The sequence below is a fragment of the Topomyia yanbarensis genome, chromosome 3 (genome assembly GCF_030247195.1).
Source record: "Topomyia yanbarensis strain Yona2022 chromosome 3, ASM3024719v1, whole genome shotgun sequence".
Classification (NCBI taxonomy): Eukaryota; Metazoa; Arthropoda; class Insecta; order Diptera; family Culicidae; genus Topomyia; species Topomyia yanbarensis.
The window spans coordinates 172,435,083-172,451,942 of record NC_080672.1 but is presented as its reverse complement, the minus strand read 5'-3'; the positions used below and the strand labels follow the sequence as shown (position 1 = coordinate 172,451,942).

The 16,860-nt window shown below is 36.7% G+C and overlaps 1 protein-coding gene across 1 annotated transcript; it reads right to left on the bottom strand.

Moving 5' to 3' along the window:
• Positions 1-333: 333 nt before the first annotated feature.
• LOC131692564 (chymotrypsin-1-like) lies at positions 334-1,440 on the bottom strand. Its single transcript, XM_058979684.1, has 3 exons — positions 1,274-1,440; positions 670-1,196; positions 334-599 (listed from the first exon to the last, which is right to left on the bottom strand). Exons 1-3 carry the CDS (start codon positions 1,329-1,331, stop codon positions 447-449), a joined length of 738 nt encoding a protein of 245 aa, XP_058835667.1. The 5' UTR covers positions 1,332-1,440; the 3' UTR covers positions 334-446.
• Between the last annotated feature and the right edge of the window lie 15,420 nt (positions 1,441-16,860).

Below are 16,860 nucleotides of genomic sequence, written 5' to 3'. Positions count from 1 at the left end.
TCAGCAGTCAAACACGCTGAAGTAAATTTGCAATCCGCCAAAATCATCGTCACAACGCCCCTCAACGATAATGTATATTTTTGATCTTGAGGTATATTTTTGCATCTATTGAGCATCTACCGCTTTGACAAAAATATTTTGGTTCTGATATTCAGTGAATCTCTCATATAATATAATATATCTCATATATTATATTATATATTGTGGTGTAGTTAAGTTTAAGTTATAGTTTAGAATAGTAGAACATTTTCTAGTTATAGTTTAGAATAGTAGAACCCTATTCTAGACCAGACAAGGTACTATGAACACTTGATGACAGTAAACTGGAAAGCATTAAGGGATTTCCACGATCATCTCACAATTTATTCGAATTTTTTATATCTATTTAGAATATAATTTAATTGTAAGCAGTAAATTATGAGTAATTCCGATCACATATAAATTTCTTATGAGTTCGCCATTGTCGTCTCAATCCAGCTTTTGAATGTGAACACACTGACGAAGACATCTGGATAGGCACCACTGCACAGTATTCCATGGTCATAAATTCCGAGTAGCTTTCCGCTACTGTAACTTACTAATGGACCACCTTGGTCTTTCTAAACAAAAAAAGAAAGAAAAATGATATCGGTCCATTACATAATAATACGATTTTCACTCGAAAATTACCGAACACGCAGCTTGTCCTGGTTGGATATGAGCACAGATGTATCCGGTTGCCAAACCACCAATATTCTGATACTTTTTCGTACAATCGGAGGCACTTAACGTTTTTTGATAGAGTGTCTGTAGCTCGTTGGATTTAGCAGCAATGCCGTACACGGGTGAACCCCAACCGTAGAACACCGTTGGAATGCCCGATGTAACTGCAGCATCATTCAGTGAAATGGTGCTAACTTGAGAAGATACTACAGACTTAACAAGTTTCAGAAGTGCGACGTTGTTGATGCCAGATGTAGGATTATACTGAGAGTGCAGAATCGTCGAGGACACCCCAACGCGTTCGGCATTAGACAGCAACCGGTGGGAACCCACCATAACCTTGAGATTAGATTCTCCCTGAACGCATGATGCAGTCGTTAAAACCCAATTGCTTCCAACCAGAACACCACCGCAGATATGTGTCGGGTTCTGAATTGAAACCATGTAGGGTGCAGCATTTGGTATCGCTGTGTGACCACCCACGACGCATTCCACTGTAAAGCAAACATACCCGAATTTAAAATCGCCTTTCATCCATCATCAGCAACTAGTGGAAAGCAAAAACACTCACCGCAAGAGAATTCCAGGAGAACGCAGGCTAGGAAGACTAGAAGCAATTTGTTATTCATTTTATGATCAGTTGCTTTCACAGCATATCAGATATAATTTTTCCTTTTCGGCAAGCTGTGCGAAAAGCAGAAGCCGACAAAATCTTCGCAAATACTGGACATTTCAATCATGCGCCGGGGGTTTTATAAATACGGGCTCACGTCGTTGGTTTGAACAGGCCTCGAGGAAGAGTTTCATTGCAAATAGTGTATTAAGTATTGCCAAACACTTCAACTGTTGTGATAAAGCTAGGATGTTTATTGTGTTACTGTTTCTTCTATTTGAACGATATTCTTATCGTAAAAATCGCCCTTCATTTTCATCAAACCAGAGAACCTATATGGAAGTGCACCTATTATGGTAATAGCGTCTTTTGCGACCCTATTTCGCATTTCTTGGCTTCGTATATGAGATGATGGCAATATTTATTTGACTAAACAAGGTGTGCAAAAATTAGTTCAAGTTAAATTTCTTCCTTAGTTATATACCTATTTATTCAGAATTATTAGATAAATGCAACTTTTAATTAAAATAAAATTACCTTTTTGAAATATCTGCTAAGCTGCCTCATTCACATAGTGAATCGAAATCGGACGCTACGGTTTTTAGCAAAACCACAAATACGAGTGGACAATTACCGCCTCATATCTCGTTTTTCCGCCAAATTTATATTAAACATTGTACTGACCCATTCTTTCGATACACTTCCGCCAACAAAACAATCTTTCTCCATCCAACACACAGGAAAAAATCAACAGTGTAGCCAAAGTAAAAATTAAACTTGAAAATATGTTGTCATACAATTTCAAGTATAAGTAATCAATTATATAAAATTTTTCAACTGATTGTAGATTGCAGTGATTTTATTTTCATCTGGTCATAAAATTTGGTTCGGGACAATCATATTTCTTGCGATCGCAATTCTGGGCGCTCTACTTCTAACAGCTGATGGTGTTTTTGCATGCTATGTTTATGTTCGTTTTTTGATGGGATGAAAAAAGTAGAATGATTCATTTTAAAAACCATGCGATAACGTCCGTGATCTGGATACCTAGTTAGAAATAATAATAGGCTCATTACCCTATAATGCTGGCTTAATCTTCATCACTTGGTCACTGCACAGTGACGTCATGCATTAAATGTGACAGGAGGTGGTCCTGTTGATTACATTTTGAACTTTGAGATTAGTCATATTCTCAATATAAGCATATGAAATATATTAAGAATCATGTTTTTGGAAGTATAAATGTTCTCTAGAGCGCATTACAGTTAAATTGTGCTATTCCCTACTGTGCGAAAATATATATGAAAGATCTAATAAGTGAACTAAATTTTTTTATCAATTACTTCTAGTGTTCTCTGAATCGGTAAGTAGTTTTGCGGTAAAATTTCTCGGTAATTAATTATTAGCACTAAGCTTATTTTTGTGGAATTCAAATTTGTCTAAACTGTAAACAAAAGGACCAGCACTTGTCAAATTTCTGAGGTTAAGACATTTCATACAATGGTCACTTGCTGTTGGAGTTCGAGATCTCAAATGGATTGCCCGAATAGAAATATACAGTCGAAAAACCATAATTGTCACTGTAACAGTACAGTAATTTTACAATCGTTTGTAGTGAAATCTAGTGCTACGATACAATTACCAAAGAAACAATAAACTTAGCCGTTTCTACAGCAAATGAGCCATCCCACGAAGGTATGTTAATCGGTTACGATCATTTATCTGAACCATTGCCGAACATATCAATGACGTAATTTTTTGATATAATAAATTCATAACTCTCCAATTGGATTTTTGTAAAAAAGAGCCAAGAGAAATAAAACATCACATCACGGAGATGGTTCGTTTGATCAGTAAAATTGTAGATGAAGCAATGACAATACTAAAAAAAATATACATCGGAGAATATTTTGTCTTTTGAGAGAAAATCAAATTTATTATAGAAAATTGATTATGCTCAAAATGTGAAGTTTCAATCATTGTAATTACATAAAAAAGAATTCATTTAAAACTTAAGAAAAGATAAAAAACAAAATGAGCTCATTTCATCGTAAATCATTATCACGGAAGAGTAGTTGGTAGTACAGACTGAGAACCGCTCAATAAGCGATCAGCTTGGAAAACGAACAAAGCAGTTTTTCTCACACCGTTCAAAAAAATTTCATGAAAATGAATCAATATATTCGGGGCATTGGTAGAGTACTGTTGATTGATTTTCATGAAGATTTTTCCAAAGGTGTGACAAAAAAAGGTTTTTTTCGTTTTCGAAGATGGTCGCTTTTTCAAGCTTTCTCAGTTGAACCCTAACCAATGCGAAGCATCTTGTTATGAAGAGAGAGTTATCAATTGGGATTTCGTCCTGACGAGTACGACAACTAGAGAGAAATTAATGATCCCCCAATGACCCCCCTCCCTCCGATGGCGAGGAAACAAATGATCACCAGCGCGAAACAAGATCTCCGCGTGCAAGTCACGCACACTAGATTTGTAGGACATTTTTATTTATTTCAACTTGTAAATTTATAATAAGAGATCCGCGACTTTTTTGGATACGAACATTGAGCTACGTCAAACAAACGAAAAAGAAATATTAGTGAAAATTTGGGTAAGGCGAGGGGAGAGTTAAAAAAAAATTTTCAGAAGTCCTATCTAGAAGGAATGTGGAAGAGTAAGAAAATAAAAATAAAAAGCCTCATGTAAGCTCTGGGTATGTCTATATCAATGAGGTATATATAGGTGTTGCAGAACACACGGTTTGCTAGTGTTGGCAACCAAAAATATGTAAACAATCCCGAAGCACAACGGGTCGACGTCATAGCGTTTACAAGATTCAATGGGATCGGAACGACCGGTATGACAAAAGTAAGTCGATCTATTCTGTGATCACTCACACCACTCATGTAAGATTCATCTTACGCAACCCTCCCGTAACTTGACGTTTAGCCTAAGTTGCTTGGAACCACCGTGTTTTGAATGATGTCGCCACCATAGAACGCCGTCCACTAATTGCGATACTGTAAATTTCTATGCGAGAAAATAATTTCGTGACGTCTTTTACGAACTTGTTTTCATTATTTACATACGGAAGATGTAATCAAGATGATCATTTCAAAACAGCGTAATAATTTTATATAATGCATGATTTGATTTGAGGGCGCTTCTAGTGTGAACTTTTTCCTCTCCCATTGCCCTTGAAATATGTTTCGCATATGACAATTCTCGAAAGTTTGTCATTAATCTTTAAATACATTTAGTTTTGTGATTATCATTTTTCACTTCGCATTTAACAAATGCGGGATTGACTTCGATTGTTTATTTCTGACAGCATAGCATCTAACTGATAGGTGCTGCGACATGTACGGTGCAAAGGTTTCCATGAAATTCAGAAGTGATGACAGTTCATTTTTTATCGGAGAAGAAGAAAAACAGTCCAGTATCATTGTGTGTGTTGTTTATATTGCAATACAAATATTACTACCTAATATCTTAAGACTAAATGAAGGTGCTCACTAACTAGTATAAGCGCCGCCAGGGCCGCAGAGAGAAAATACGGGCCCGGGGGTCCAACGTACGAGCCCCTACCACTATGTATTGCCTGCGCATAAAAAAGTTAATGTTTGAAATCCATTGGAGTTCACTGATACTATGTATAGTACACTGAAATTTTATATTTATATACTAGTTTTTAGCTCTAGTTGTTTGTAGTGCCAATGAAGGAACAAAAAGTAGAGTTTTTATACTTTGGGAGTTTTTTAATTCCGCTTCGACAGTTTTGGTGACTTTGAGAAGCGCCATTTTGGTCAATAGTATTTATAAAAGTAAGGAAATGGAAAGATTGAAAATGTAGTAATTACAAAAAATGAAAATAGCTAAACGGTGACTAACGGCAAACGATAAAAAACCAATAGGAAAACTAAATATTAAAAGAATGTTCAAAAGAGCTAAAAACAACAAAATCAACCAAATAAACAAATTAATGTCAATGTCAATCAAAAATGTTAAATCGAGAAAAACCAAAATGAAACCTATAAAAAATAGATAAAAGAAAACAGGAAACAAGAAAAACATATTGCGAAGATTAAAGAAGTCGAACATTATTGCACAACTGGTGAAAATAATGAAAAATCGATAAGAAGGTAAGAAAAATTTCAAGAATCAATGAAAATGAAAAAAAAAACTAAAAAGAATACGAACATTAATATAAAAATTGCATAAAGCTGAAAAACGCGATAAATCAAGAATAATAAAATTTATTTAACAAAAAAAACAAGTAATATTTAAAGCAATAGAAAAAGTAAATAAAACGTTAAGAATGCATAAAATTAGAGGAGTATGTATAAAAGACAAGAATAAAATAACCATAGATAAATTTAAAAAAAATGGACGAACCGTAAAATTTATAAAAATTGGAATGATGAAAAGACGAAAAAGTAAAGAAAATTGGAAGTATTGATCAAAAACGGAGCAAACACACAAAATGGAAAACAAAAAATAGTAGAAAAAGCCAACATGGTATACTAAAGAATAAAAAAATTGAAAAATTAACACGAAGAAAATGAATAAAATGGATTAAATTATTTAAAGAACTCAAAAAACACTAGAAATGAAATTTGAAACGAATTCAAACAACGAACTAAACGTAAAGTGAAGAACAAGTGCGCATAGTGTCAAAAAAGATAAATCAAATGTTTTTTAGGAAAATAAAAAAAAAATCAATGTAAACGTATAGGAAAATGGTCAACAGAAAAAGTACTTTCAAAATAGGTTAAATGGAAACAATGAAGAAATAACAATAACGAATTAAATCTTAAGAAAAAGGTATAAACAATAAATAAAATTATATTAAATGAACAATGGAAAAAAAACTACGGAAAACGAAAAGCTAAAAACTAGAAATAAAGAAGAAAATAGGAGAAAGGTAAAAAATTAAACAATAAGACAAATTGGAATTGAAGTTGAATAAGTGAAATTGCTTTTGGAAATGCAAAAAAAAAGAAAAATGGGAAATAGAAAAAGGCTATTATAAGAATAAATGTAGTAAATAGACAAATTCTAAAAATTAGATGGAATGACAAAGGAAACAAACAAAGAGCAGGGTATTAAAATATGAAACAATAAGAAAAATAAAATAAAGAAAGCAGAATATTCTCGAAAATTTGCGAATTAAATGAAATAACAGAGAGAGAACTATAAATTAAAGTAAGTGATACGGAATTCGCCCCCAAAAACCGGTGTGGCAACCCTTAGCAGGATTTCAATAATAACTTTCGATACTAATCCAGCGCTTTCGAAGATTGGAAATTCGATAGATCAAAAAAATCGATTTCATATTGGCAAAATTTGAAGACAACCTCATGACTTCTAATCAAACCATTTAAATTTAAATTTAAACCCTTACAAGTCTGATCATATTTTTGTTTCGATTATGGGCATTTTAACCTTAAGGTCATTCGCTTCTTCATTCTTGTTTGGAATTTTCCTATAAAAAATCTCTATTCCTGTGTGCGGGGTTAGGATTCGAACCCAGGTGAGCTGCGTACATGACATTCAATGTACAAATTTCGCTATGTCCGCTCGAGTCTGATCTTGTTTCGATGCGAGAATTAGGTTGGTTAGTTGATATCAAATATGCAGTAGTTTAGAATTTTCGTTATTCTAGTTACCTCATACACAAGCTATTGAATTTTTAATTGCATTCTCAAATAATTTTTTGTCGAAAAAGTATTTGTCAAATTTTAGTTTCTGGTAAAAATCCAAGCCCCCTTCAGAACTCCGGGCCCGGGGGGAAATACCCCGCCCCCCCCCCCCCTCTCGGCGGCCCTGAGCGCCGCTTGTTTGTATGCTGATGATTCCAAAAAATCATGAATCATTTAAAAATAATGCATCGGAATAAATATACATTATTTTTATAACAAAATAACACCAAACGCCCAAAAAGTCTTCAAAAATGAATTATCGAAAGTAAAAAAATGAACAAAAAAATTTTCACTGTGAACAAGTTTACGCTTTTTTTAGAAATTCCTCTTGAATAAAGATTGATCCGCCATTTGCAAAAAAAGAAAAAAGGGAAATAGTCATTCGCTTATAAGAATAAATGTAGTAAATAGACAAATTCTAAAAATTAGATGGAATGACAAAGGAAACAAACAAAGAGCAGGGTATTAAAATATGAAACAATAAGAAAAATAAAATAAAGAAAGCAGAATATTCTCGAAAATTTGCGAATTAAATGAAATAACAGAGAGAGAACTATAAATTAAAGTAAGTGATAATGATAGCAATAGAAAAAAAGCAAAAGTAAGGAATGTAAAAAGATGGAAAAAATAAAAGTACGGAAATAGATAAAAAAGGCAGAATCTTAAAATTGTAGAAATACAAATATAATCGACACCTTGAAAAAAAAGATCAATGAAATTTTAACAAAATTAAAAAAATCCATGTATGAATAAAAAATGGAAAAAATGAGAAACTTGAATTAAATTTCAAATAAGGGTTGTGGTTGAATTTTACGCTATGCTGGTTTCGAAAACATTCGCAATCCTATAAAAACATGAATTATTCTCTTATTTTTGTTAGTATGTTAGCACACCTGTTATAATGAAAATGTTGATAAAAGAGGAATTGTAAAACGTATTTTCTCCTATCCCTGGCCTCTTTGCGAGGGGGAATTGGTAGTCGAAAATCGCAGAAAAAAGCTCCGTCATTTGAGTACGATCCCTTGATAAAAACGTATCGCTATCATCTCGTATCTGAAAATGATTTTTTTATGGATTTTGTAACAATGAATGGAGTACCAAATGTATTAAATTTTAAATTTTTATTTTTGAATTAATTCCGAAATATTTTTGGTTTATCAAGAGTTTTTGATGACTCATTTGGCCAATTGAGCTCTCAAATAGAGGTAGGGTTACCGCCTCTAATGGTACTTTGACCAGCAGAGTTTTACTGAGCAGGGGATAGACTTCAAGAGACACATGGGTATGCGTTGAAATCAATTAGAATTTCGAATTGAAGTGATCACTCGACAGAATTTTGGAGCGCTTCCATTGCTTTTTATTGTATAAATCGCTTAAAAACAAATAAATATGCATTGTTTTATTTCTTAAGTAGCTCGTAGCACTAAGAGGAAAAATATCGTATTTTCTTCACATTCAGCGTAGAGTGTATTGTTTTGGTCAGCACTCTGTGCCGTTCACATTTAGTTGTATGTTTTTGCATTTGTTAACAGTTTTGTTGATTTAGTTGGGTGTAGTACTTCGCTTCCTCAGATATTCACAAAGAATCTAAAAGCACCAGCCACTCTCGCTGTGAAGGATAATCCGAGCGAGCTTCGCTCTGCTCCTCAGTAAACAAACATGGGGTGTGAAATCACACTCCAGTTTCTTTCGAGAATCTTTGTGAGGAACATTGATCCATTTAAGCCAAGGTTCAATGGGACAAAGTAAACGCAAATGGCACTTTTAAAATAATATTTGTCAACGCCAAGAGGGGCCCTCCTTAAAAATTAGGGCCTGCAACCCGATTATGATGTTTACGAGGACTGGGTGCTGGACGATTCCTGGACGATTCAACTCAAAATTGCAAAATAATCTAGTGGATTCTTCCGGGCGAATTCGAATTTACCTGAACGAAGACACGGAATTCGCCCCCAAAAACCGGTGTGGCAACCCTAAGCAGGATTTCAATAATAACTTTCGATACTAATCCAGCGCTTTCGAAGATTGGAAATTCGATAGATCAAAAAAATCGATTTCATATTGGCAAAATTTGAAGACAACCTCATGACTTCTAATCAAACCATTTAAATTTAAATTTAAACCCTTACAAGTCTGATCATATTTTTGTTTCGATTATGGGCATTTTAACCTTAAGGTCATTCGCTTCTTCATTCTTGTTAGGAATTTTCCTATAAAAAATCTCTATTCCTGTGTGCGGGGTTAGGATTCGAACCCAGGTGAGCTGCGTACATGACATTCAATGTACAAATTTCGCTATGTCCGCTCGAGTCTGATCTTGTTTCGATGCGAGAATTAGGTTGGTTAGTTGATACCAAATATGCAGTAGTTTAGAATTTTCGTTATTCTAGTTACCTCATACACAAGATATTGAATTTTTAATTGCATTCTCAAATAATTTTTTGTCGAAAAAGTATTTGTCAAATTTTAGTTTCTGGTAAAAATCCGGGCCCCCTTCAGAACTCCGGGCCCGGGGGGAAATACCCCGGTCCCCCCCCCCCTCTCGGCGGCCCTGAGCGCCGCTTGTTTGTATGCTGATGATTCCAAAAAATCATGAATCATTTAAAAATAATGCATCGGAATAAATATACATTATTTTTATAACAAAATAACACCAAACGCCCAAAAAGTCTTCAAAAATGAATTATCGAAAGTAAAAAAATGAACAAAAAAATTTTCACTGTGAACAAGTTTACGCTTTTTTTAGAAATTCCTCTTGAATAAAGATTGATCCGCCATTTTAGACCCACAGACCCAAAAAAGTGGTTTCAACGATTTGTATAGGAGCTGTCAAGTTGTTCCCCCTCTGACCTTACGAATACCAAAGAGCCATCTTCGCCATACCTGTATATACAACATTGTGTCTGTATTCCCTGTAAGGTGCCATTTCGACACAAGGTACATGTATGTATTTTTATCATTGTTCAAAATTCTACATTGCATATCCATTAGACCGGCAAAAATTTGGCATTTTCGGGACACTGTTACTTCAAATGGTTAGGTTTCAAGTTGATTTAGTAATATGCATGGAAACTCGGCAATAAACACTTAAAACCCAATAAAAAATTGCACAATAAATCTGCATACCTCAAAACTACCTAATGATGGCACAGGTTATTTAATAACGAACAGCTTTGTCGCAGGTTGCATATTGATTGGAGATAAAGTTATTTAACTTTGAAGACCAACCATTTAATGAAATGTTCAATTCTAATCATGTGCGAGAAAGAGAGGCAACACATAACTTATCATGAGAATATCTTTTTACTGCAAAATCGGAGCAATTTGCAGTCTTCGGCAACGATATATCTACAGATTATGGGATGCACAAGACGATACTGGCATTTTTTTACTAAATTTATAGTTTATACTGCCTATTTTTCATATACTTTCATATACAAACTTGAAAACTCTTGTTAGTGAACTAGAGTTTTTGAAAAAAGTTCATATTTGATAAATACACACATTTCAAACCCTTTCAGGCAGAGCAATTTTTCTAACAACTTTTAAGTATATCTATATTATCTATAATTTTTTTTCCAGAATGAAATATCAGTTCACAATTTCTTAAACAATTATATAATCTATTTAACATTACACATTGCTTTACATATTTTATTAAAAAAATGTATTCTGTGCATTTATTCTCTCCGCAATAATAAAATTATCGTTCCATCAGCGATCGCGTGATTTGTAAATTCAATCATCATCAATCATAAATCGTCACACACATCAGCTATTTGAAGAAAAGTTTTCAGAATTGCCCTAGCAGGAAATTACCGTGCCAAGGGCTATCAGCTGAAAATAATTGGTTTTACATCCAACATTGCATTGACGTGAGCCAAATTTTATGGCAGATGAAATTAAAATTTTAACAATCAAGTTCAATAACAGAAAAGAATTCACTAGTTATTCTCAAAATTGTGAATTAATCATAAATGTATTCTCAAGTTAAAATAAAGGTATGTCTCAGTGTAATGTTCAATATATTAGTGACGGTGTGATGAGATGTTTGACAGCAATGTAGCGCTCGTATTCGCGAATTTTGCTAAGCACACTTTTTTGTTGTTAGGTTCATTTATTTTATATTAGTTGGTCTGTACATCTTTTATGTTTTACATTTCCTATAAAAGAATCCACTCAGACTTTCAAGATTTTTTCCAAGGCTTGAAGGGCCGAGTCTTATTTACATCTAAAACGCGATCCATATTATTTCCATGCAAATAAGCACGATTCTAATGCAAAATATGCATTAAAACTGGTGTGATGCATGTCAAGTGTTAGTGGTACGGGACAAAATTGCATTATGCTGTTATTACACCGTAGAAACTTACACAACCCCACAATTGTAACATGAACTCAACGTTATCAGAGTATTGGTATTCAAGTAACCATGCACTAATCCACATGCAAAGGGCATCTTCAAACTTTTTTTAAGTAAGGTTTAAAAAGCATCAAAAGCCTAGCCTAGCCTGTAGTGTATTTATATTGTGTGCAGAGCTGAACAATTTCAGTGAAATCAGTTGAGCTGATATCTTCCCGTTTTGAGCTATCGCCTTTTCGGACAAATATCAATTCACTTACTGAATGATAGTGATCGACCAAGAAAATTGGAAAACGATGATGGTAGATATAAGATGGGATTTTAAACCAAGGTTAGACCAACGTCGGACCAATATCGGGCAATGTTGGACTGACATCAGACTAATGACGGACCAACATAGGACCAATGTTGAGCCAATGTCGGACCAGCATCGGACCAATGCCGAACAAACATCGGAGCAATGTCGAACCAACATCGGACAATATTATGTCGGACCAACATTGGACTTGCATCGGACCAATATTGAGCTTTGGTTTTACTCTCGATTCTTCTCTTACTTCGTGTCTCTATCTCTTACGTTTCCATTTTGATCACATCCCTGTGAGCTGTTTAGTTACTGATTACACCCGTGGAGAGTTCCACGGTGTCGGAATTTCTCCTGAAACCCGATTTGTGGTTTCACGGCGGCTTCCTAGCCGTTGGCGTTACTTTGTTGGTTCTTTCTCTGTAGCCTGTAGAATATATTTGTTACCACTCTGTTGAAAGCATTTCAGATCTGCTCGTCGTGGCACATCTCTTTGACGTATTGTCGACTGTCAACCAGCTGGGGTGACATTGCACATCTCGAAACGAAAGGTTTTTTATATAAAAGCTTGTATTAAAAAATCGATTCAAATTGGTTGTATAATGTGGCTCAGAGCATATCCATTCGAACTTCTTCGAACCTAGGGTATTCAGAGACCACGTGTTCCGATGTCTCTTGCACGTTTACACACTTCAGGTCAAGGGGTGACGAAGCATGTCCAAACCAATGCAAGTAGCATCCGTGCCTGAACAAAAACTGCATCAAACGTTCATCTCGTCACGCTTCCTATGCACCCACACCGACACATTTGAAATGAGTAGGTGGATCCACCTTCCTTTCTCCGCGTTGTCCCACTCTCGCTGTCACTTGGCCAACGAGTCCGCTTTGACCAGTCTTCTTACATTTCGTGTATACCTCCTCTGTATTTCACATCGTCAGCCAGAGAAACATGCTTGACAACTTCGTCCGGTTCCACTTTGAGTTCAGTGCAGCAGTTCAGGCCGGTGCGGCATACCTCAGTATTGAGGATAAGGCACCCGCCAGGAAACGTTTCGTGCTTCATCTTGCTCCTGCGATGTTCGGCATGATCCTTGCCAATATGTTAATTGTCCTGGCGGCCTTCGCGCATACATAGTCGACATTGATGTTGCAATTTAACCGATCGTCGACTATCACACCCAGGTGCCTCAGCGCACATATCGATGAAATTGAGTGTCCACCGACGCTGATCACGACACTCTGGTTTTTTTCGATTGCTGACTGGAGCTACCTCCGTCTTGTGGTGAGCCAACTGCAACTTGTCATAAGTCATTTTGGTTTCCACGATGCCCATTGTCTCTGTTGCCAATATCTTACCTTGTCATCTGCAAAACCGACGATCTCGACTTCCCTGGCCTGTTGCAGTGCTAACTCTCCGTTGTGTATTATATTCCAGAGCATTTGGCCGAGTATGTAGCCCCGAGGTACGCCTTGACCCAAATCGACCTCTGTTCCATGTTAGACCAGTACCCGGTTCTGAAAGTAACTTTTCACAGCCTTGCACAAATCGTCCGGGATCCGCATTCTGTGCAGCACTACGGCAATAGCCAGCCAGCTGGAGCTGTTGAATGCATTCTTCACGTTGACTGCAACCACGGCGCAGTAGCGATTACTCGTTTTCTCTTGCTTCAATGCTTTCTCCGCGCTCGCGATGACTGTGTGGATGGATTCTACCGCAGAGATCCCCTTCCGGAATCCGAACTACCTCTGCGATAGTCCGCTCTCATTTTCAGAGTAGTTTGCCACCCTATTAAGGATGAACCTTTCCACAAGTTTACCAAGAGTATCCAGCAGGCATATATGCCGATACGATGCTGGATCTCCTGGTGCCTTTTCTGGTTTTGGTAGCAACACTACCCAAGTAACAATTGAAGTTTTATAGCATGCTACAAGTACAATTTAAGTTTTATGAGTGGCTATAAAACTACCATAAAACCTCGATTGTTACTAGGGTAGCTTCTGTATCTTCCATCTACCTGGGAAGTAGCCTTCGTCCAGGAGTTTCGGTGAACCTATCATAAACATGTCCGGAGACGCCAGGATCACGGTATTCAGTGCCACGTTCGGGATAACGTCCTGATCGGGAGCTTTCTTCATTTTCAGTCATTGCGCCACTATAAGGAGCTCGTCGTTGGAGACTCGATAGTCACCAGCATTTCCACCGTCTGCATCAACGTACGGTGTACGCCATGCAGTTGGGTCGTACTTTAGAAAAGACCCTCCACGATAATGTTCAATTTGTCAGCATATATTTCAGCTAGCGTCGTTGAACCTTTAGTCATGGCCATCATGACACAGTAAGCGTTGCCTCAGGGGTTAACGTCCATTTCTCCACACAGCTCCTTATAGCAGGTGGGCTTACTATGCATTATCTCGTGTTTAAATGCCGCCTGGAATGGCACCTTATATTCTTTTCTGACTACCTCAGATCATGCTCTCTGAACGCGTTTTCTGGCTTTTAGGCAGGTATCACGGTGGATGCTGAGCCTTTCGTCACACCAAAACGCGGGACGCCCGCTCCATTTTCCTCAGCATTGTTATGTCACACGCATTCGCTATTGTTTCTGACAGCTCATCGGTATTCGGAAGTGGAGCGAGGCTGTCAGTACGAAGTACTTCCACTAAAAGGTTCTCGAAATCCTTTATTTTCCAATTCTGCTCGGCAGTTCTCACTCTTTGCGTTACGGTGCAATTCCGATGTCCAATGGTGTAGTGGATCGCCTATTGGTCGCTATATGTGAACTGCTCACTAACTCGCCAATTAATTTTTCCATCAGCGACCGACTGCAGAATATTACGTCGATGATGGATTCCCGGCCCTCTTTATGGAATATGCTTGCAGAACCTTCGTTGCACAGTCTAATATCCAGCTTTACCGGGGCTTCCAACAAGCTGTAACCTCTTGCGTTGGTCAGCCTGTTACTCTACTCCACGGCCTAAGCGTTTAAATCTCCTCCTATAACAACTACCGTTCATCCGAGTTAGTGCGTCCAGATTATATTGCTCTGGTGTCAATCGTGGGAGAGCATAACAGTTACAGACTAATACACCATTGATCCTGGCGATCTCGAAGCCTTCGTGTGTGCTATCCACCTCTTGGACAAGGAATCCACCCATCACTTGGATTACCGGCATCCCTGCACTATCCACCAACCAACTACCGTTATCGGGAGGAACACGATACGGCTCTGCAATAATTGCAACGTCGCACTACGTTTCTGTTGTTGACTGCCACAACAGTTGCTGTGCAACATCGCACTGATTGAATTTAGAAAAAGATTTAAAATATCTAGGTTATCTCCATCATCATTGGGCTGCCTGTGCCATTTTGTTCCCTGAGAATAGGAAGCCCCCCGTCATATGGTCCTCTCCGCCTTCTTTTGTGCCGAGCAAACACTTCGGTTGCTTTGGGAAATCTCTAGTAATGTTTCCCTTCTCCCCACATTTTCTACGCAGATGAGATCTGTCTGGGCCTCTAGAGTTTCTTGCCTGATGGCCGAAACCCAGGCACCTGAAGCACTTTTACCTCCGTTTGTATAGTGGCTCTAGGGATCAATCGTAACGAGCCGGCGAGTTTGATCTTACCGGTCGACATAAGCGTATCGCTGCTGTCTGTGTTCCACTATTCGTTTCTCAACCTGATTGACATCTGCTCCTACTCCAGGTTACACCTTCACTCGTATTCATGTGCATGCGTAAGTGACTCGTGTTCTAAAAATTGTGCTCGTGGAACTTATTCCAATTTGCTTCATATTACAGCGAGCATCTAATGTAAAAATTGTATCGTTGGGTGATATTTATATTAAAAACCGGGCATTGCCTCAAACTTAAATGTAACAGCGGTTCGTAGGTTGTTAAGAGAGAATTATCATATAAACCATCAGAATCATATTGAATCTTTGAGCGTGGTTAATAAAAAAGTTTCCTTGAAAAATGTTCAAAAAATTATTAATTCTCAAGATATAATAGAAGTGCTTTTCAATGTATCGATTACAAATCGAAAAGGAATATTTTATTTTTTACCCCTCCTAAAACCCTTTCAGAAAAACTAAACAGAATTAGAATCAAGTTAAAACAGAGTTAGAAAGTTTTAAATATTCCAACCTATTTGTTCAGACCAATTTTAATGCCCATTTCACACCACTTTCCGTCAAATTAGGAATCTTATATTTGACCGAAGTCAATTTCACATATACACAAACAAGCGCGCAAATTTTCATAAAAATCGGAGAACATCAATACGACCAGTAACAAACATTTTTGAAAAACTGGCTCTTAAATATGTTTATTTCTGGAATTCATTCTAAAGAAAGAGAATCTCTTTCGTGAGTATCTCGTCAATACAAGGGACCAGGCCTGTGTGCAAGGGGAGGGTTTTGGGGATTCAAGCCCTTCCCATATGGAATAAACCAATCCGACACTACCACGTGACAGCAGGCAGCAATGTGTGTTGTAAATTCCTTCTCGATAACAGACATTCACTCAATTTGTTGAGCCGAGTCGATTGGTATACAAGACTCGGACCTTCAGGCCTCGCCAAAGATCTTGAAAGTTTGATCGTTTCTATAGCTTTCTTTTATGAGAACGCAACGTAAACAAATCAAAACCCTCCCCTTTGAGAATTATTTGCGCACGGGGCTGCAAGGGGTATTTATTTTGATCAATCCCCTGAAAATTTTCGAAAATTTGCTTGTCAAAGTCAAAATGCCTGTGTTTTGAAACTGAAATATAATGACAAGTGTAGATTAATATACAGTTTTATTGAAAATACATTCAGCACGCTCCATAAGGACTGCTGAAGTAATTAAATTTTCTTGACTAGATCCCATCATTGTAGTTCAAAGGTGGATCACAATGCATTAATCAAATATACTAGAAAGTTACGTAGTTTTATCTAAACATAAATTTCGTTAACACGAAAAAAAGAAATTTGACATGTGTAACCGAATTTTTACGGATTTAAAAAAAATCTCAGAAGAAGTGAAGATTTATTTTCAAAATTTTCAAACTTTCATACAATTGATATAATCACCCACTGCATACTATATTTTTGTATGCGGAATTACAGGAGAATGTCAATTGTATGAATATGTCATGATTGAGCTGATTTTTTTGTTCAACTATATGTTGACTAAAGTTTTCT

Excerpts from the sequence above, each read along its gene's own strand:
- LOC131692564 (XM_058979684.1), bottom strand. The coding sequence starts at position 1,331 with ATGAATAACAAATTGCTTCTAGTCTTCCTAGCCTGCGTTCTCCTGGAA. Across the intron at positions 1,197-1,273 it reads TCTCCTGGAATTCTCTTGCG|TGGAATGCGTCGTGGGTGGT; the intron begins GTGAGTGTTTTT and ends TTTGCTTTACAG. Across the intron at positions 600-669 it reads CAGGACAAGCTGCGTGTTCG|AAAGACCAAGGTGGTCCATT; the intron begins GTAATTTTCGAG and ends TTTTTTGTTTAG.